At 39.6% G+C, this 22,080-nt stretch overlaps 1 protein-coding gene across 2 annotated transcripts in view; it reads right to left on the bottom strand.

Moving 5' to 3' along the window:
• Window positions 1–314: 314 nt before the first annotated feature.
• FARSB (phenylalanyl-tRNA synthetase subunit beta) overlaps window positions 315–22,080 on the bottom strand; it is a 42,604-nt gene continuing 20,838 nt past the window's right edge. For both annotated transcript variants that reach the window (XM_055816786.1, XM_055816785.1), the window contains 2 exons: window positions 16,917–17,069; window positions 315–1,003 (listed from right to left, as the gene is read on the bottom strand). In XM_055816786.1, coding sequence (XP_055672761.1) covers window positions 852–1,003; window positions 16,917–17,069 — 305 coding nt within the window. In that variant the 3' untranslated portion in view covers window positions 315–851. The remainder of the gene's footprint in view (window positions 1,004–16,916; window positions 17,070–22,080) is intronic.

Raw genomic sequence — 22,080 nt, forward strand, 5'->3', positions numbered from 1 at the left:
TGGGGTCCAGAAAGCCACTGGCGGGGCTATGTGAGTGCAGCGGGACCACGCAAACTTCTGCAGACAAATATGCCAGCCTCAGTCGGACAAAGGCTTTGATATTTTTCAGCTCCTCATGCAAAAGACCACTGGCATATGCTCTTAAATGCATTTCCCCAATTTGGTTTGGAGCTTCAAAAACCACTAGCCTTACATCAACCATGAAAAAATTTAATTCCACCCCCTTGCCTTTCTGAATTTAGAATGATAAAGGATCAACAGTTATGTCTAGAGTAGGGAAGCAGATATTACACACATCTTGCTTACAAAATAGCTCTGGTTTTCATGAAACAAGTTTATTTTCCTCCCCCAGCCACTGATGAGCACATGACAACCGTACAGAATAAAAGCTCAACTCCTTAGTTCTGCTCACATTCACTCAACATTTGCTCTAATCAATTATCTTATTTCATGCAGTAAGAAAAGAATGAGATTCCTGTTATGCAGCCATAATCAGTTACAGTATGAAGCTGTGTCTGTGGAACATTTCTGATTTTGAAAACTAATCATGTGCTCTGCCATTACATTTCTCTTGTAAAACACTGGGCTTTTACCCAACTTTTTTTCTCCCCCCGCCCCCCTGCCCTTCAAAAACATTGAGGGCACAGTCTAGTCCAAGATGCCACATTCTTACCCTGCAGAAGCTAGCCAAATTGCACTGTAAGGGACATATTCACCCAGGGAGACAGGCTCTGTTTTTCTAGTTTATTGGAACATAAAAGCGTAAGAGGATGTCCCTGCAGAGGAAGACAAAAGAGCAGAGGGCGGTGCATGTGACAGCGGATGGCTGTAGGAGGATAAAAGTCCCGTCTTCACAGGAAGGGCTCGATATTGATCTCTAGGGCAGAGCACGGCATGGTGAGCTCAAACTTGGTGATAACGTCGGGATGTAGGACTCCAAGTTTCCCAACGCTTTGACCTTTGGCAAAGATCTCAGCACAGCGACCAGGAAAAAAAGCAGAGCCTGTAAAGAAAGTAAGAGAAAAATCAATATTTCTTTGGGCCAAAGAAGTCAATAGGCATTTAACATGGAGAACAAAGCTCTGGGTACTAAACCATTCTCTGTGCCGAGGCGCTAAGAAGGGGCTCTCACTTTCATGCATTAACAGTCATCACGATTGATAGAGAACGAGGAAACAATTTGAGCTAAAAATAAAATGTGAAGCCCACAGCACAGGCATTTTTCACACTCCAGTTGTTTTGACTAAGTCACTCCTGAAATAGAAATTAGCACAGATAAGTTGAGTCAGAGGGCTACTGAAATGAAGAACTTTCGCAAGCTTTAGGCTATTTAACACCTGAATGTTTGCCACCTTAGTCTGTCTAAGGAAATAAAGCTTGCTGTCATCTAAGGGGTAAGTAGGCATGTCACGCTTGATTACATGTCACGTAATTAGAAATAACCTACATTCCTCATCTGCAGAAGAGCTTTTAAGCAGTTTCATATACACTGTAAAACTATGGAACAATGAACAGCTGAAAGGAAGTCATCCTCCTCTTCCCTCAAACCAAGACCCAAGTTTTGTATGTTATTTGGGAGTTTAAAAAAAAAAAAAGAGAAAAATAAAATAGTTGAACTGGCCATATAGAACTTGGAGGAGCTGTGCAGACTTTTTCATGGAAAGCTTTTTCTACCTGGGAACTCATCTGTGCGTGGTGGCTATACCAGCAACACATTCAAGCTTGTCTATAGCAGCTACGCTTGCAGGTTTTTTCTCTCTGCTCCAAGGTGAGTGGCATTGAGACCTGATAGCCCTTCAAAAGACAAAACCTTCTGAAGCCACCTCTTTCATAGCAAGCGTGTGGAAGCAAGGCATAGTGTGCAGGACCTCCCAGATGCTGCTGTGAACTCAAAGGAGGGAAGGGGAGAGGATGAAACAAGGTCACTGAATCCTACAGATCCTCCTGTAGAAAGTCACTTCCACCGTGTTTTTAATGCTACTGCCCTTGCAAAGAGGGAAGGGATCTTTACTAGATTTCCACTCAGAAGTTAAACAAGTCAGCAGGGACAGCACTGGGGACCAGTCAGCCTTCCTGCCCTCACCCCTTGGTCTGCATTTTTATTTCAATAGGGTAAAATCCAACATGGCACCTTCTTCAAGAGCTAGTTATTGGGTATGCGTGAGGTTGCGTCAGTGCGGATGCGAAACACCCCATCTCTGCTTGCTTCTGTGCCAGTATGAAGGCAACAGCTGAGGAGCTGCTTCTAGTCCTGCTCCCTGCCTGCCACTGCCGTGGCACTCAGCCCTTCAGCATCCTCTGCATCCTGCAAAAGGATCACAAGAACCCCCTAACAGCCACTTACTCTCAGATTGCTCCAAATGCTATTTAAGGTTCAGGATCAGCCCAGGACATTTTACTGTGTTTACAAGGAGCTATTTAAAAAAAGGCAATAAAGGGCCAAATTAACCTCAAACCTCAGGAATATTTTCATGACACTCTGATCACTAGCGGTCAAGCCGAGAGATATATTCTTTGTTAGCTCCGCAACGGAAACAGTTCATTTAAGAAGTGTCTCCTGCAAGGTCTGTAGTTACAACTTGCAGCTACAAGAATAAGAATGGCAATTTAGTCTTTTTCCTGTCCAACTTGCTGCAAGTACGGCTGCCTTGTGAAATCTGACGGCAGTAGTAAACGATCACAATAACATTACCTAAAGGCTGTTTTAAACAAATGTTCAGAACCAGTATCTCTTAAATCATCCAGTTCCAGTCTTAGCTACGAGCGCAAACCAGCTGCTTACACTGGATGTACAAAAGTGATCTAGCCCCTGGGTGTTACTGGCACGTGACTCTAACCAAACAGGCTGGCCACTGCCAAGCTGCACTATTCAAAACAAGTGTTAAAATAAAACTTGACACAACAAATTTAGGAAAGAAACAAATGCCACACATACAGATCACTCTGCAGATTGTGGGTGAAAACGTAACCCAAAAATAAAGTACCCTTGTAGTCAGTGGTAAAGGCTTTCCTATTTGTGAATAAAGCTGGTATTGTACACCAAGGATGTGTGCAGCACACAGTGATGTTCTTTTAGAAACTTGACTGTAAGCTTAAACTTGCACAAGAGCAAGAACCAAGCAGAAGTTAATAATATTGGCATGGTACCCCACTATAAAATTATAGAAAAAAAGAGCTTTGACAATATGGTTAGTTAAAAAGCTGTGAGTCTGACTTGTCTGCTCTTCTGAGCTGCCTTGTGTGTAGCCTTAGGAAAGTTACTTCATCTTTTTGCACATGTAGACCCAATTATATCATGAGACTTAACTATTTTTAAACTTTTTGTAGACATCTGGATGGGGTCTAAAATAATACTGCACTCAGTCAATCTATCAAAGGCAGTTTCCAAGATCTGTGCCACTTCCCACTGTGTGAAACAATTTTATGTTTTCAGGCCCAAGAAGTGCTCTGCTATCTGGGCCATCACCTGCTGTCGGTCTCCCAGGTAGAAGTTAGGCAGAAGGCAGACAGGCGGCGGGGGGACCTGAAGCCTTACCCAGCCCTCATCCACCCCTACTGACCTTCCCTAGAAAGTTACCTTCAGTAGAAGGTCCCTTGTGTTTAACCAACTAACATGGATTTGTGATAAACTGATAGCAATTCATGGTATTATTTTGCAAGCTATGAAATATCTTTGTGATTATGGCATAAAGCAAAGAGTTACGTTAGCTAGGATCTGAACACTGAGAAGATTTATCCCTTCTTACCATAAGCTTCGTAGCACAAGTGAACTGAATCAGTCAATCACCACTGCCAGAAGGGAGGTGGTGTCTCTCCACCTGGAGAGGGGAGGAGTGTGGGACGAGCTGTTGATTTGGTTGAAGCCTTTACCATGAAACCATAATTCAGCGTGCTCTGAATACGCTGCTCCAGGCTATGGGTATTTTCATTCATTCAGCCGTATTTTCCATCTCATATGCAGCAACTGATGCTGGACCATGATGTTATTTTACTTTGCGCTTCCTTGCAGCGAAGAGGTAAATATATAATTAATAAAGGGGGAATATTTAGCTCCCCGCGGCGCAGGAAGCAGGACTTTCAAATCACCTCTCCGTTTCTAGTTAGCTAACCCTGAAATGTTGGTTACTTCACAGTGCAGTCACTAGTGTGCCCAGTGCTTTGCAGACGTGGTGCTTGCAGGGTATAATTCTGTGACTGAAAAGATCAGACGGTAAACAAATAAAAATGAAAGAACCTGTTAAAAGCTTTAGGGTCCCCATCTGTCCAGCTAACACTTGGCCCTTGCACCAAAGAAATACGAGCTGAGGAATAGGTTTACAGAGTTTATGAACTCTGGTTAATAATGAAACTATTATTATGATAATTGGCTGCACTACAGAACGCTTCAAAGTATGTTCCTGCCTGCCAAAAGGGCCTCCAGACTGCATGCCACAGATGGGGAACCTGAGGTCTTCCTCATCGTAGTGACTCTTCCTTTGACCATGCACGTGGTAAGGGAAGGAGGTTGGCTCACGCCTGAGACCGGGTGTTGTTGGTCCTTGTTCTCTCTGTCAGGGCACCAGAATTTAGAGTCAATGTAAATTTCAGATAAAAAAATTCAGACATTGAAAGGGAAGCACGTGAAGAAAGAAAAACTCAGAAGAAACATGAACAATCTGAGTAGAAAGGGGGGAAAAAAAGAGAACCGAGCATTTTGCAGCCGGGGGGAATGCTTTGTCTGACGGACCAGCCATGGCTAGAAAAGGAGACCTGAGCTAAAGGAGCCTCACTGTGCTGAGGACAAGCCACAGGCTGCAGGAGGAGCCGAGCAACCCTCAGAGCAGGACAGCAGACCAGAGGATTTGTTAAAATAACCACGAAACAAAGGTAAGGATTATTTTTTTTCCCCTCAGATTTGTATTTCTTGTATTATCAAGTAAATAGCAACGGTGGTTTAGGTTTCTAGCAAAGCCTGTGTTACGATCTGGACTATCGTGTCAACTCTTGAAGTAATACATAAAATTTTAGAGTGAGTCAAGGCTGTGCGAAAGATGTGCTTGTGCTACTTGCATATATGGGGAATCAGCAAAAAATGCACACAGCATTATCTTGTTAGAATAAATCACGCCGTAAGTTGAAGTCCAGTGCTCTTAAGGTTCAATAAAGTCTTGAAGCCAAAAGGAGTCCAAAGGGCGCCTTCCCAGAAAAGCTAACAGCTGGACCCACCGCTTTTGAGCAGGAGTTCAAAGCAGACAACACTGTTTGTCCTGTCTGTGTATGCAGGAACATCAGGAATGGTATCATCATCATAACATCAGACCATGCTCTTCCTGAAGAAAGCTTGCACTAGTCAAGTGGCCACCAAAGCACACCTTGAGGCACCGTTACCAGTTTGCTGCTGCTGCAATTATATTGAAGGGCTACTCTTGCAGGACTGGGTGGTGGTACCATCAAGTACATTGCAAGCCAAAATTCATTTGGAAATTGTAGTTTACTATACCATCAGATTTAGGGATAACAGATTTATCGCTCTTGATATAGTTAATCCTTTCTGCTCCGCACACAGATAGTACTTTATAAACTTCACCTTGAAATCTAGTCAGAGATCATACTGTCCTTGCTGATAGAGACCTACACAATGCCAGAGGAAGCCAGAAGGTGTAGCGATGGAAATGCAGCTCTTAATATGTCAAGATTATAATTGGTAGTTAGGAGAAGGGGTGGGGTGAAATACAATATGTGTTCCTAAAGAAGAGATGCCAAAGCCAGCCATGTCTTATGCTGATATACTACATGGAAGCGAAACACAAAAGCTACTTCTCGTGCCTGCAAGTAAGAATTTAATTTCCAGTGTTCAGTGATGTAGAAATAATACCTTTAATTAAAGCTTCTGTAGCATGTCCTCAAAATCTGTAATTGCCTCTCTGTACTCAGGCAACAGGGCCACTGTGGTTGCTTTGGGGTAATTCTTTGGCCAATAATCCAATAGAGCATGTAGTCTTTAGCACATTTTCTGGCTAATTGACCCTCAAAGAGCTCTGAGTTCCCTGTGCTCTTTGTTGTCAAACACCTTGCACAGTTTCTTTTCTCTACCTTAACTCTCCCTCCTTTTTCAAAAAGAAATAGATTAAAGTAGTATTATAGGCCTACAGTTGCATTAAGCCTTCAAACCCACTCACTCGTTCCTATAATTTGAAGGAACATCGGAAGCTGAAGCTTAAGAGGGTAATACAGCAGAGCTCATCTGGCCTCCAAAGTCTTTCATCTTAATTCTCCATCCCCTCAGTCACTCCAGCTGCCCTTTCACTACCTCATACTGACTCAGATGGTGAAGTATTTTACCTGTGCTACATTAGACAGAATTTAGTTTTGTGAGGGTAGATGTTGTTTTTCTTCTTAGGATCAGGTTATCCACGTTTTTGACTAATTCTTTCTTTTGGCAGATAAGCTCAAATGCAAAGACACAGGACGTTATCAGACCAGACAGCATTTTAAATGGCAACTACTTTTTTTTTTGCCCATGTAGACAGTGCAGTCAGGCTCCCAGAACCTCATGCAAAGCAACAGCAACCTCAAAATCATATCTTGTGATGGGATGATTTAATTCCAGGTAATTTAAAAAATCACAGACATCTCAAATTTTGCATGATTTTTGGAACCTACTGACAGACCAATTGCTCTTTTAAGTTGTACGTTGTCAGCAGTTCTTCCTCCGTATACTCTCATGCCCAGAAAAAACACACTTTGGGATCAGTGGGATATTTATTAACTTTAGTTTCCTTGTTTGTAACTCCTGACCAAAGCAGTGCCAGAACAACCTCCACTGCCCAGATCACACCAAACTGTAATGGCATGTCAGGAAAGACACATCAGTACAATCAAATTTAAGATAAGCACCTGAGATTTAATCCCCCCTCAGCCAAGAAAATAATTAATGCTTGAAAAGATGACAGAAGAAATAGCTGTATGATATGAATTAATATATTATCTGTCTAAAGGGAATCTTTCGTTCTGATTTCTTCCAATGTTTTTTCAAAAGCCTCCACATACAGGGCATAGCAGAGGAGCGTAAAGGGACAATCAATTATTTACCTGAACTGGTACACTGGATATCCAAAAATAGAGTTGGCTACTGGAGTCCTCGTGCAGACAATGAGGCTAGGGAATATGGAGAATCATCCACAGATTTGCAGTGGTCAGCCAATTAATCATCTTCTCGTGTTACAGCTAAGTCAACGGCTGCATTTTTATTAACTTGAATCTCAGGGAGGGTGTGAGGAAAAACTAATTCTTCTATCTCATAAGAACCCTCATACACAAGCCTACAACTGAACATACTCAATTCTGCATTTGACTGCATTTAAGACTATTTAGGGATCAATGATACTGTTCCACAAATAAAAAATTACCATACGCTGCAAGCAGTGTGGAAACAATCATAACGCTGCTTGGGTCCAGAGTCAGCTTTGTTAGTCATGCTCAGGTGTGCTGCAGTGACGAACTGGTGTAGCCAGCAATCTCTTTCCTTCCTTTGCCTTGAGAACAGAGACCAGCACAGGCCTCTAGGCTAGATTTATTTTTCATTCTTGCTGTAGAGTGCCCCAGGAGCTTTTAACAGAGGATGTTTGGTGCGGCTGGGTGTCAGGAACTAGTTCAAGAATGTAATAGGTTTGGAGCTCTTCATTCGCCTCTGTTATTCTCAGGATTACAGCAGTGTCAGACACTTAAGAATCTTATTTGGGTAAAACCACTGTGTTCCTCCTGCCTTTCCTATTGGAAGGTAATATTTGGGTGATTGCTGAGGCTAAGGAAAGCAGACATTTTGAATCATTGATCTGGGTAACAGGTTCGCACACATTCCGTGCTTGGAGTATCAGGGTGACTGCTGAATAATGCATACAGAAAAACTTAAGTAGGAAACCTAGAAAGAAGTCTATCAAATTCCATGTATTTTTCTAGGAATCAGTATTTTGTATAAAGCTCAATAAATTTGCATTTGTGTGGCAGTTGTGAGAAACAGCAATTCTACACTGGAATCTAACTGTACTGTAGAGTTACCATTACATAGCTAATCTTTGCTTTTAGGCCAGTTTTATCTGATTTATCTGAAATGTTATACTTCGTCCTGTCTAGAAGTCACAAACCTAAGCTGATGTTGTCACAGCTATTATAAAAGTCGAGAATTCCTAACCCCCAATAAAGCTTTCCTTTTTTTTTTTTTTTTTATAAGATGTCTTGCTATTTCACTTGAGGTAGAGAAAAGAAAGCTTTGAATATTAAAACCCTTAATTTCTTCCTGTTCCATGACTGGTTTTAATCCTCTTTAAAAATCTAAAGGAATAATTCCTCCTTGCAAACACCAGAATCTGTCAGAAACTAGGAAACAATAAGCCATGTTCTTTATGGTAGGGGGTATAACATACTCTATGCACAGTCAGGCAGCAGATTTAGATGTTAAGCTTGCTTTCATACAAGCACTACAGAATAACGCGAACCAGCACTAGGTCAGTCTGCAAGTCTACTTTAGTGTGTTGTGTTTAGTTTGCATGTTGTTTATTCACTTCGTGTCCTAGACTAAGCCATCTCCCCTCCCAATGCCTTGACATTACTTGCTGGGATAAATAACAGCCACCTGAGGTTATGCCTTCACAGCCACCACATTTCATGCCTTTCAAAAAACGACTTGACAAACTAGCATGGAACCACACATAATTAAACGATGAATCCCAGCAGTCACTGGAACTGTTAATCACTTAGTTTTAGCAGCTCAGAGTTCTGTTGTGAACCAACGCCGCACGCTGCACCGCTAGGAGCAGAGGGGCTGGAACTGGCCGGGGGTGAGCGAGCCCGGGACCAGAAGCAATACTGGGTGTGCACCAAGCATGGCTGTCCTGCTGCGGGACCCAAACACGGAGGGTCTGCGCCCAGTGCATGTACTGGGTTGGGTCTGCACTAGCTCATCATTCCTCTGCTTATCGTCCCTTTTCTAGTACGTACACCACAAGCAAAGGTAAAGTCAATTGCCCCACCACGGGCAACAGAAATACTAATCTTGGGATCTGGTATTCACGTTGATCTAAAAGTCTTGAGCTAAAATCTTGCAAATTCCTGTTTAAAATTGTATTGCATAAATGTACGTTAGAAAATGTATGCAAGATTAAATTTGAAGCACCTTCTGCCTCCATAGCACAGTTCAAACTGGATCACAGAACTGTTTGACTATGAGCTATAAACTTGACCTGATCACAATTGCTAGCATTAACATTATTAATTTATTGTGAAAATGGAAGCATACAGACACTTAGTTGGCCTCTAGCCATAGCAGGCTGTGCAGGAGGTGAAAACGGAATCGAAGGATGAAGCTGTGACACCAGCCAAGTGGGGCTTCACCACAGAAGTGGCACAAGCAGACTCGCACCCTGCCCCTCACCGCTTAGATCACTGATCCCGTTCACTGAGAAAGGAGGTGGCTTGGATGAATAATTTCTTTTCTAGAGGAAGGCTTTGCAACATTGAAAATGTAGTCTGTGATTTTGAAATAGAAAATTATTTTTTAATGTAAGGAAAGAGCCAGAAAAATGGAGATGACCTAATTCTAGATACTGGGAGCTGTATCAGACATTTAAAACTCTTGATGCAAGGAAGATTTTTATCTGTTAGACTTGTTATGATGTATGATTAACACAGATAGTTGCCTTGGGGGGGGGCACAGACAAATTAAAACTCTGAACAGGCCTTCTCAGTAAAGGAACAGCAGGAGAGCAAAGACTTGATGTCAGGGGGAAGAAATTTACACCTTGAGCTTAGGAACACAAATGCTAATCTAATCATCTAGATGGTTCTGGCAGTTGACAAAAACTAATAGAAAATGAAAAGTCTGTCAGGAGAAATGCTACTAATTCTTGGAGCATCCCTAATCTGTCAGAATGAAATGCAACAGGAAGAAGAACATCGCAATCTTTATTAGTTAGCACTGGCGAAAAGAGGAAGGTAGCTCGTGTCTCTTGACAGGTTGACTGGACACCCCTCCCCAGAACAGCTTTGCAGTTACCATAGATTTTTCCTCCCATACTTACACAACAGGAAACATACTTCTAAATGAGTCAGTTCAAAGGAGTTTCTTTTCTGAAATAATCTTCTGAATTTGAGAAACAAATATTTTCTTCTGTTATTGAACTTTATTTCATGTGTGGTGGAAAAAGTGTGTCAAACATGATTTGGTGATGAAAGCTTAAAAGACAAAGAAGTCTAAGCCCGTCAAACCTTTTATTATCCCATACTGTACTAAAATAATGTAAGTTTCCTCCAACTGATACAGCTTTTTTTGGGATAAGGGTTGTGCAAACAGATTATACTTGGAGGGTATTGGGAAGGAACATTCAAAAACTTTCAGGAGAGGAGCTGAAATGACCATATGAATGGAAAAAGCCCTCCCTAAACTCACATCTAATAGCTTCTTTTCATAATAAAAATCAATTGTATTACAAAGCTAATGAAGAGAGCTTTTTGTCTTATGACAAAGACAGACCTATTTCCAGAACCAAACTGTGGATTTTGTCACAGCCTCTTCATGTTGGTTAGCCTAACTGCACCACTTGCAACAGCAAGACACTTCTGAGATGTCCAGTGGTACAGCCCACTGCCAAATTCTGATAAAACAGGTTTATCCGGAGAAACTTCAAACACTGTAGACTCCCACTTTGGCTAATTAAATAATATAAGCCACTCTCCTGGTTCATATCTTTGCCAGGTACCTCCTTGGGTGTTAATCCAGTTACAACCAAATTTGAGGCATCAGCACTAGTGTGGGAAGATACCTGATAAGACAAAAATAAACTTGGCCTAAATTTGTAGGGATTTAGTTCCTGCAGATCTGAAGCTCTGTATTTAAAGAACAGGAATAAAGAGCACAAATAACAGACAATTAAAGGGACATTAAGTGAGCAGCCACACCCACTTTATTAGATAATAGAATTTTGTTATAACTGTAGTTCTTCACTTAACTAAGCTCCTTTGATGCTACAGGAAAAACTGCTCAAGAGAAAAGGATGAGAAATTAATTAGAATTTCATTAGATTTCAAAGTAGTGGCCAACACTGGAAAAGCCAGAAGAACTAGTGAGAAGCATCCAATTTTGCAAGATGACTTATAATTAAGCCACTGTAATGATCGGTGCTGGAACTGCTGAAACACCTTGCAGAAGGTAACAGGGTACTAAAGTCAGTTCGATTTAAAAAGACTGTCCTTACCTCTTAGTGTTGTTAATTCATGAAACTGACTACGAGGGTAAGTAAGAAAAAAACCCAACAAACAAAAACCAACCCCAAAACAAAACCACACCACCTCACAATAACGGAAAAATAGGAGTGGAAGACTGGGAAATCTTAACAATTTGATAAATAAGTAGTACTAGTTTCACAACAAAAACTGGGAACATTTTTGGCTAAAATTGTACCTATATTTAGTGCTGAAGTGAAAGCGGTCAAAACAGACAAAAATGAGAGAAATAAATTGCACTTCATAAAATGTGATTAACAACAGTGGCTGAAAATTCATCAAGGAAATTGAATAAATCAAGAAATACTAATGACTGGCAGCAATAAAGATGCATTGTAAAGATTTTTTTAAGAATACTGGAAACAAATTGTAGATAGAGTACTTTCATCTGCTAACAGGCCTGGTTGAACTTTTTATGTGAGACAGAAATGTGTAAGTTTTTTGTAAATGTTTCTTTTCATCTGGGGGAAAAATAGTTATTTTTGAATATAGTAAAGGTGTCTTCCAGTCTACTGAAAAAATGAAGAATATGTTTGGTTACATCTACCAGGACTAGGATGTTTCTCAGACGCTAGGAGTCATGGGCACCAGAATTATGGTGCGATTCGCAAAGCAAATACCCTGCCTGCTGCTGTTAACTTATAGTAACAATAGATGGAACCCTGTAGTTCCAGAAGAATGTTAATGTGGTGCTAGTATTCCAAGGTGGATGACCTAGATTGATCCTAGGTGAGAAAAAAAATTAATTGGGAATTGGTAAATGTGAAATCCAGAGGACTTGAATACAGTCAATTACCAGCTGATATGTTTTTATTGAAAATAGATGTCAAACAAATCTGATTATCTACCAAACTTGTAATTTGAAAGACTGTAAATACAAGGTGCAATAGCACCTATAAAGTATCAAATTTTGAATGCCAATTAAATGGATTAAGAATCGACTGATACCTTCTAGCATGTCACAAATGATATTTGCAGGCTTCATAGTAAAACTGGCCCGTTTCCTTTAGTTATCTATGAGTAAATACACAATTATTGGCATTCACGAACAATGCAATGGCTGCCAAGACAGGCAACTGAAAGGCCAGGATTGCCATTAAGAGCAATCAAGCTATAGTTTCTTAAAATAAAACGGGTATTAATAAAGCCAAGTTCAACATGGGCACTAAACATCTGTGTATATTAGTCTCCCAATTTAAACTGCTCACCAGAGATAAATGCCAGTGTTCAATTCTATACATGTAACTCAGAATTAGTCCCAGACCTCTCTCCTCTTGTATGCGAATTGAAGCTCACAGTCTAAATCTTCTTTTGAAGTTGTTTGTTGTATAATTATTATTATAAAAGCAAATGTTTATTGATGTTCTTAGTTATGGAGATAACTATTACCTCTAATTTCACAGCTAAACCTTACTAAATGAGAAGCTATTACTATGATTTACTGTGGAATTAAAATTTTCTACACTTTGCCACACCTTTCATTTAATTAAATAAGGGCAGTAAAAAGAAAGTGTGATTTCTCCCCCTTCTTTTTTCCTGAAAGACAACTGTCAATTACTGAAGGAAGCAAGACTTAGTATGCATTTATTAAGTAAACATTTATGTTGAAGACAAACAGGCTGCCTTCTCAGCTTTACTAAGCTGTTGATTACCCTAAAAGCATGAATGGCATGAACATTTACCTAAAAAAATAAACAGTCCAGGAGTTAGCTGCAATTCACAAGAATCAATAACGTACAAAAAAAGTAGCTCATGTCACAAGCTCACACTATTCAGCCATTGTTGTTTTCACTTGAATGAAGGACGTTCCATCAAATATCAGTTCTGTCATGGAAGGTAGTGGGGCAGAGAGTGAAGCAGTATTGATGCACAGATTTTACAATAAAGTTTTCTGTGAACCTATCAAATTGCTTCGTTTTCATAGACTATAGATATTGTTTTCCTTTTTCAAACAGTTTGTGCCCCATTAATTCCCTTTTGCAAAGTACAGACTCTCAAAGTACTGCAAAACTAGGGTTTCTTTCCTTAAATAACGGACAGTAATTCTAAATGTTACGATGCAAGTGAGGATAATTATACCTTGCACTTCACAGTGCTCCTTTGAAGCCTGCGATACAGAATCCACTGTCAGTGCTTACTAAGCCCTCTTCTCTTTATAGCCTAAGCAAGACATTACTATGGACCCAAATCCCATGATTAACATCACCTCCTGTGATCATGGTTCTGATTTCTGAAAGAAAATAGTCATCTCAGATGGTCAGTCAGAAGCACAAGATGACCAAGACGTTGCAGAAAACATGCCCATTCCTGCAGAGATTAAAACCTGAAATTAAGAATACCTTGCAATATAATTATCAGAATGCCTCTAGTTTTCAATTCAAGGGAACTGAGAATAAGTGAACTAGAAATTAAATGATTTTATTAAATTACCTGACAATACGTGACCAAATTTGTTGGGTCTTTCTACCCCTATTTTTATTTTTTAGAAAGTTTTATTTTACTTTGTTTACCTCCTAAACATACACATCCATACTGATTATTTATTAATGGTACGGAACTGGCTAAAGTTTCAAGAGTGTTATGTACAAAATTTTATTATGGAGCACATACAAATTTGAGGATTGATGAAATAATCGTACTCTTGTCAATCCAAGTTTGGTTACAGATGCCTAAGATATAAAACAAAGAAAAAAGCAAAATGCTTTTCTAGGCCAGTAACTGTAGGATTCACCAATGTATCGAGGAGTCTATCCTGTGCATTTTAAAACAATGGGTAGCATATCACAGTTCTGTCTTTGAAACTTCAAGATTTTGTGTATTTAGTAGTACTAAGAAAAAAAAAGTTCTATTCGCTGTAAGAAAGCAAAAAACATTGAGTGCCAAATATATGCTGAAATCCTTGAATTCAGTCACTCAAACCCCTCTCTTCCTTAGGGCTGCTCTAAACAGCTCTTCTCCATTTATTACCTAGCTCAGATTACACCAAAGCATAGTGCAAAGGCCAGGGGAACATCACAATTTCACCCATATTTTCTAGCATCTGCACTTTTTTTCACAGGTGTTGCTATAAAGGCAAAAAGGCTCTGACCTTAAGGTCAAATCATAGGGCACTTAGGTGTTGGTAGAACAGAAGGAGCTTAAATAACCATGATTTGCACATATGGACCAAACAGGACTCTAGTACAGGCATTTCATTTTTCAAAGTGAATTTTGCAAACAGGCAAATATGTGCCAAATACATCTCTATCTATTATTCGTTGTTCATTTAAAACAACATTTTCCCCTGCATTGTTTTACAGTAATCACAGGAACTATTTTAATCAGTTAACACAAGAAATAAAACCAACCGGACTAAAACTCTTCCCTTATACTCTGTTGCTTACTAGTCTCAAGTTTTGTTTAAAATCACATACAGAAAAAGTATCTACAGTCTTTCTAAATCAGAGTCATAGTAGAAACCCATTTGTCAGTGTAAAAAATTTTAATTTGGCGCAGGCAATAAAAAAAAGCATGCTCCATAAAGATGCATCTAAAAATTCATGCCATGTGTAATGTCCTGATTTAACTGGCACTGATCTTCTGAATTATGTTGGTATCCTGCAGTCTCTTAAGATGTTACAGGATATCTTCTTTTCACTAAGCAATTGACCTTACTCCATCATCTGCTGACATTTTCTCTCACACATGCTTAATTGACAGACTGCAAAGCAAGTTAAAAAAAACCAAACTAAAACAACAAAAAAACCCCAAATAAAATCCCCCAGGCTACTTTGACTTCCAACCATCTCCGCAGTGAAGTAAGTGGTGCAGTGACACTGTATTCACTATGGCACTAGAGTATCAGCCATCCGCATTGTTACCAAGGTTAAATTCCAATGTCAGGAGAGCTGCAAGGAATCTACACACCAGCCCTGGAGAGCTTCTGAATCACTTGTGAAACAGAAAGTAGAAGGCACTTTTTTTTTGTCTATAGCCAAAAGCCACAAACTGCTTGTAATATATTGCATATGACAAGACATAATCCATCCTTTACACTAAATGCATTGTGGAGTAATGTCATGGGAATGTAGGGATCTTGAATGGGCATTAAAAATCCTACAGCATCAGGAAAACTAAACAGCACTATATCTAGAAATAGCTTCTTCACTGTGTTAGGGTTATTTTTTGAGGGTTTTTTTTTCCAGTTTCTCGAAACTAGTAACTGAAATGGCATACAAACCACTTGCAAATGTCTTCCATACTAAAGCAAACTCTTGATATGTCTATTCAAAAATGAGCTACAGAAGAGTTTTGAAAAGGGATCTTAGCTTTTCAGTTTGGCTTCAATGACAGCTCAGTACCCACCTCCTAGAGGGTCCTCTAACACTCTTACCCCCTTCCTCCAAATAAGAAGCTTTACTATTACCTGTTTTATGCTTGGTAGAATTAGAACAAGAAGTAACAAAGAGACATGGTTTAAACGTTCCTCTGGTCAACCTGGGAATCCTATTAACAATATTCTAATAAACCCTTTGAAAGTCCGCCTAAATAACACTGAGCAAAATAGTACTTTGTTAAAAAACAGGAGAAAACAAAAATGTCAATCTGTGACACAAATACGCATTAAAGCGGTAGGAGACCACTTAGTTGAAGTGTTCTGTTTGGCATTGTGGCAGTGCACTGCAAAACAGGGAGACATCTAACAATTTTTCATTAAATTTCTATGAAATGGCAAGCTCAGTCAGGCTGTCAGGGATTCCTGTGAGTGCCACTGGTTCCGCTAAGTGCAGAATGGAGGCATTTCTTCAAGCTGAGTCAATTTGAGTCAGTGTCTCATATCTCTGAACACCAAAGTATGCTGTATAAGTAGAATCATAGCTGCTATCCCTTCAGTCTTCTTTTTCTGTATTGTATTTACTACGCTTATTTTAGATAGCAGGATAGCTTAGCTGCTGATGCTTGTTCTCTTGCATCAGCCTATGGTCTCTCGGTGAAGTAATGGGGTCAACCTGCTTGCTTTCTCTCTTACATGTATATGCACATACACAGAGGAGATTCTGCACTTAAGGATGTTATTTTTAATTCATGTGCAGCTCACCCTGTATGGAGAAGGAAGAGGGCTGTTACACAACTACTTGTCTAAGCAGCAGGTTCAGTCTCAAAGACAGCAGGTCTTTGAATAAAGGACATAAAAGGCATATATCTTCATATCAATAAAAGGTACATATGAATAAAAGTTATAAACTAAAAGATCAGGTGTAAAAAGTTGTCTTTTCCAGACACTGTTAGCCAAAGAGAATACAGTGGGTATCTGGCATATTCATCATTCTAGTCAATTCTTACCTACTCAGGCAATCAGCAGATTGATTAATTGTAAACAATCAATGAAGCTCATGGCATATGCTTTACTGTAAGTCTCCTTAAAAAGCTGTCAACTCACAATTTATATAAAACTTCTAAAAATAGGTCACAGAAAGACAGCAATCCCGTTTTACAATCAGTGAATGCAGTTAATGCCTTTTCATTATCGTTTCATCATAGTGCAGTACAATAGCATATACGATAATACTTAATTCTTGGTGCTTACTGCTGAGAGCAACCGAAAATTCACATCAGTTTGTAGGGGAACATTTGAGCTCCAGAACAACCTCTGCTGTACACTGCAGCTCTGTTTTCCTTACCTTCAGTTGCCTTGATCGTGTAGCCATTCTCTTCATTTGGTGGTACTTCAAGAAGCTGCATGACCCTGTCCAGCAAACCATGGATAATCTCAAACCCCGGGCTCTTGTTGTAATAAACTGCACAGAAATGCCTGTAGTTTCTTGCACCTACATCTGAAGAAGGAAACAATTCGGTTATTGGGGAAACTTTATCACACTTCCAACCTTGCCTTTTGCATCCGTTTTCTTCTGCTGTACTGTGAGGCACTTGTGGCTGAAAGAAGAAATGACTATGTCAAATGGCTTCTCTGACACACCTGTGATACAATGAGGAAATAACCCACTTCCCTCTCACAGTCAGAAATGTAAAGAAAGATTTAAAGTATCCTATGCCTTAGGCAGGAAACAGGGTTGTTACGTACATGTATCTTCTACACTGTGACAGGTACTAAGCATATAGTTAAGTGTTAAAGAAATTAAAAACAGACTAGCCAAAATACAAATACTCAGTAAGCATCAATAAACTTGTGATGCTGGTAGGAAAGGTATATATTTATAGAACTCAGCTGCAGAATAACTACCAGCACAAAACAACTAGCCGACAACTTGAAATGAGTAATAATGTTAGCATGGTGATCTCTGAAAAGATGCGAATTCCAAATCACAGCTGATGCTTTTCGTGATCATCTTGGACGTCCCTGCAACCAAGTGACCATGATAAACGTGTTACATTGCACAAACTGAAGTCTGTGACACAACTGTCTCCCACTTTGGACAGTTCCTTAAGTCAAAAACCTGCCTTCCCCCTCCTGTAAATTTTCTTACATTATTGAGTTCATTAAAATATGTTTTTCTTTTTTAAACTTTCAAAATCAGTATGTAGTCGTATGTTGTTAATACTTGTACTTTTAGACTACTCCGTTGCAATACACACTCTAGGACTACTCTGGCCTACTTCAAAGTTTTACTCATTGTGGGTTTCAATGTTTTCACTTTTTGAGAGGAACAATCTAGGAATAGAGTTAAAGGTCTATTGTCACAGCTGCCGATTAGCAGCAATGAAATTCAAAATACTGATTACTGTAGTGAACTCACTGATTGCCTTCAGGTCTTTACCTTCTCAAGATTAAAGTGCAAGCATGTGCATTAACGCTGGTGTATACAAAGTTTGCTGAAACCAGGGGAGGACTCTTTAAGTGACTGTCCTCTTCTTCAGGACATTCATATGCTTTGAAAGCATCTTAAGTATATACATTACATTTCAGTTTGGACTAGACCTGCGCTTCTGAAGGAAATCTCCTGATCATCCCCACTTACTGTGCTTTTGTTCACACTGTAAAGCAACCCTGCAGCCTGTAACCCAGACTCCTTTCAGTTGCAGTGCAGTCAGGACAGGTGTTCCAGAAGGGCACCTGAATAGCTTCAACCACTGAAGGGCATTCCGCACATCATCAGACTAGAGCTAGTCCAAAGGACAGCTTATGTGCCTATAGCACAGACTGTGAATCACCTGCCCATCTCCTCCTGTACTGCACTGCTTTGTAATATCGACATGTAGCGCAACAAGTTACAGCCAGATTTTCATGCACGGATTACTTCCCTTCTAGAGTTCTTTGGCTTCTGTAGTCTCCTAGTTGCTCATGTCTGGATGGACACTCATCTTTCTCCTCTGCTTAACAGCGATTAGATATAGGAAGGAAATGTATTTACTGACAGCAATTGCATTCACTTTTAAAAAAAGCCCACAAACAAACAAAAATCCTTCAGATGTATAAATACTTGTAATGTTTGAGGGGAAAGAGGGAATAAGAACTTCAAGGGAATAAGAACTTCTTCAGTAGTGCAGGAATGAAGAATGAATGAGTAAAAAGAGAAGTCTGCCTGGTGTGCAAATTAAGGTAGGGCAGCACCATGTGCCATAGTTGCATGTGTCGGGCTTTCGTATTTCTTTCCAGGAATTACCCAAAAGAAAGGCACTTGCAATCCGGTATATGCCAGGGTGAATTATGTTCTTTATTTATGACACTGAGCGTGTCAGGACCCCTGGGTCACGAAGCACCTCAGCTGGACTTAGTGTTCCCAGGGAAAAAAGGCACTGCACTGCATACTGCTCATGGCAAGAGTGTGGTTAAAGATCCCTACAGGGTTAGTGACTTCATGGGAGTTACAGCTGCACTTATGGTCTGAATTGTACTTCCACATAGCACACAGGATCAGAACTGAGCGCCTCAGACCTCAAGAGGCCGTTCTTTTCTATAGGCATCAGTTGTTTGCTGCTGCATTCAATCGAAGAAATAAGGGACATAAAAATCAAGAGGAGCCAAGCTCAAATGAAGAAAAGGAGTGGGGTTCTTCAGGCAGCATAGAGATAAGTAGTGAAGCTTCTTCCCCACAGGATTTGGTGGATGCTAGAAGGTTACACAGCTCTGAGGAGGCAGAAGAAGTTAATAGCAGGTAAATCTATCACTTCTTACTACAAAGAACCGTGATTGAGGTGGGAAGTCCCTGAGCTGCTCATGGCTATACTCTGGAAGCGTGCACCCTGCGTACCTGCTCTCATGCTTTTCCCTTGACAAGCACTTCCAGCGAGTATTACAGACAGGTTATGGGGCTAAATGAGCCTTTGCTCTGACCTGCCACAGCTGATCTTTGTGCTTGATGTACAACGAGCTTAAATACAGGCAGAAACTTTAGCACTCATTGGATGTTCCCTGAATTGTTCTACCATGTAAGAAATCAGAGACTATTTAAAAATTAAATTTACATATTGTTTATTTGCTCCAACTAACCATTTAGTAAAAAAAAATCTGTCAAAAACTAAACAGGAAAACATTTACCAAGTTACTAGAAATACACAGATTAAAAAGGACTGCAAAATACAGGAGCAAGAGCCTACACAAAAGATGAAAGCACAGCCTTTTTAAGCCAAAAGTCATTCAAAACTTCTAGGGCAGCAACGTGGCAATACAGCTGCAAGTTCTCTCCTCAGTCACCAAAAGCTGAACTTACTGTGGCAGTAAATGTGCATTTTGTCACTCAGGATCTTTTTCCTGTCATAATAATTCGCAGTGTTAAATAATGCTGGAGAATCCAGTCCTGAAGTTAAAATGGCAACACAGAAAAGTAAAGGCTACAGAGAAACTATCACTAAATACAAGATCTGATTTTTGGTGTGAGCATGGTGGCTGTTCTGTCCCATTATATGTATCTCTGTTTCCCAGATCTACTAAGAAAGTAATCAATAATACAGTCATGAATGGTGGATAATTTATTTTCATGTTGTATTGAGCAACAGAAAAGAAGAAAATGTTTTCCCCTTCTCTAAGCTAGCAACTTATTTAGGCTAGGCATTCATTAGAATGACTTCCTTTTTTTCTGAGAGTCATTATGTTAGCAGAATTTGTGACAACTATCTGAATTTTAATTTCATTATTATTCAGATAGTCACTGGTTGTCTTCAGATCAGTATTCTTACCTAAAGCATCAGAAAGAAATACACACCCCAATTTTTATACCTCATGTTTTCAACTGTAGAAATCCTTGGTAAAGGAAAATTCTTAAAAATTCTGTGTTATAAACTTACTCCTTTACAGAGTTGTAATACAACACAAGAATTTTATTCACTTCAGGCAATAGGAAATAGAAAAGAAAGTATTAGGAACTTAAGGCAAAAGCTGGCGGCTGTTAGAAATGCTTCAGCTCTTTATAACTCACTTAAGAGATCTATTGTGTCATGCCATGAAACATTCCTATTTTTTAAATAAGCTTGCCAAGTATGTCAACCTAAATTTTATATATATATATATATTTCTAAGACTTCAAAGGGCTTCCTGGGGATGCTGCTGAAAAACAATCCAAAGGATGGGCAGCTGGTTAGGAATATGTGAGCCAAAAAAGTGCAGAGGAAGATAAAGCTGTGTTGTATGCTGCCCCCTTCCAAATTAGAGATGCTTCAGAAAAATGACTTGGTGATCTGAAAGGGGGCACCTGCTCATTAAAACCTGTTTCTCAGCCTCACAAAAATCCTGAACTATTTCCTGCATATAACTGACACTTCCAGACAGTTTGGAAAAATGCTTCAAAATATGGCAGCAGCTGTACTCACAAATGATGTAAATTGTGCTAAGTGTGTGCTACCATAAGCTTGCCAGATTCTCCTAGATAACTGTTCAGAGGTGATTTTCTAATGGATTAATTTCTTTTGTCGTGGTAAGGGAGAGAAAGGGTGTTCTGTTAGGACTGGTGGTGTAAAGTGATGATTTATATGCTGAACTAGTGTAACTATCCTACCAGAACTGACTATCTGGCATTACAAGTTAACCACACAAATGCTGCATAACATACCCAAAATCAGCACGCTTCCTCCTGCCTTGAGAAGAAACATTTCTGCTCAGATTTGGCTCCTTTTAGTTATATTAAATCTGGCACACATTTTGCTAATTTAGTACGTCAAACCTTTCTGCCAGATATGTCTGAAGAGAAGTATGTTCAGTTCACCTTGGTAAGCATGAATTCTGTGTAAGAAGGTATTTTATTAAAAACCAGTGTGTTTAAAAGAGCTAGGTTCATTCACACATGAATGAGTACAAGATGCCATTTCAAATACAGTTAATGTCAGTACTCTTTTGACCCATACTTTTTAAATTATTAATTGGAAATTCTGCATGCCAAAATCATGAAATAATAAAATTAAATTAGTCAGTCTGATGACATAAGCCTTCTGCAGGAAATCTCATTCCATATGTGAGAGGACAACCCCACATTTTTCAGTGATTGCAGAGTTACAAGTTATTTCTTTCTCCCCTCCCCTTTCGAACTGTTTATTAGGCAAGTTTAATTTTGGAAGTAAATTTGGGAAAGAAAGTAGTTATTCTAAACACAACATTAAAACCAATTTCAGATACTGTTCACGGTCTGCAAGTGGTCGACCCATGGCAGTACTGCCCAAGAACACAGGGTACAAAGCTGCTGCCTCAGAAGTCTTTATCTTTCATCTGTTGCAATGATTCCCATCAAAATGAAGTACACTACAAAATCAGTCTTCATAAAACTATTAAGCAGTCATCCACATAAATGAAAGCTTTCAAGAGCTACAATTAACACACACAAAATAAAAGTAACAATTTAACTTGCGAATTTTATAAAGCCAGAATAAACGCACTCCTTAGACCAAGATCAACAGCCC

Source organism: Falco peregrinus, chromosome 12, assembly GCF_023634155.1.
Source record: "Falco peregrinus isolate bFalPer1 chromosome 12, bFalPer1.pri, whole genome shotgun sequence".
Classification (NCBI taxonomy): Eukaryota; Metazoa; Chordata; class Aves; order Falconiformes; family Falconidae; genus Falco; species Falco peregrinus.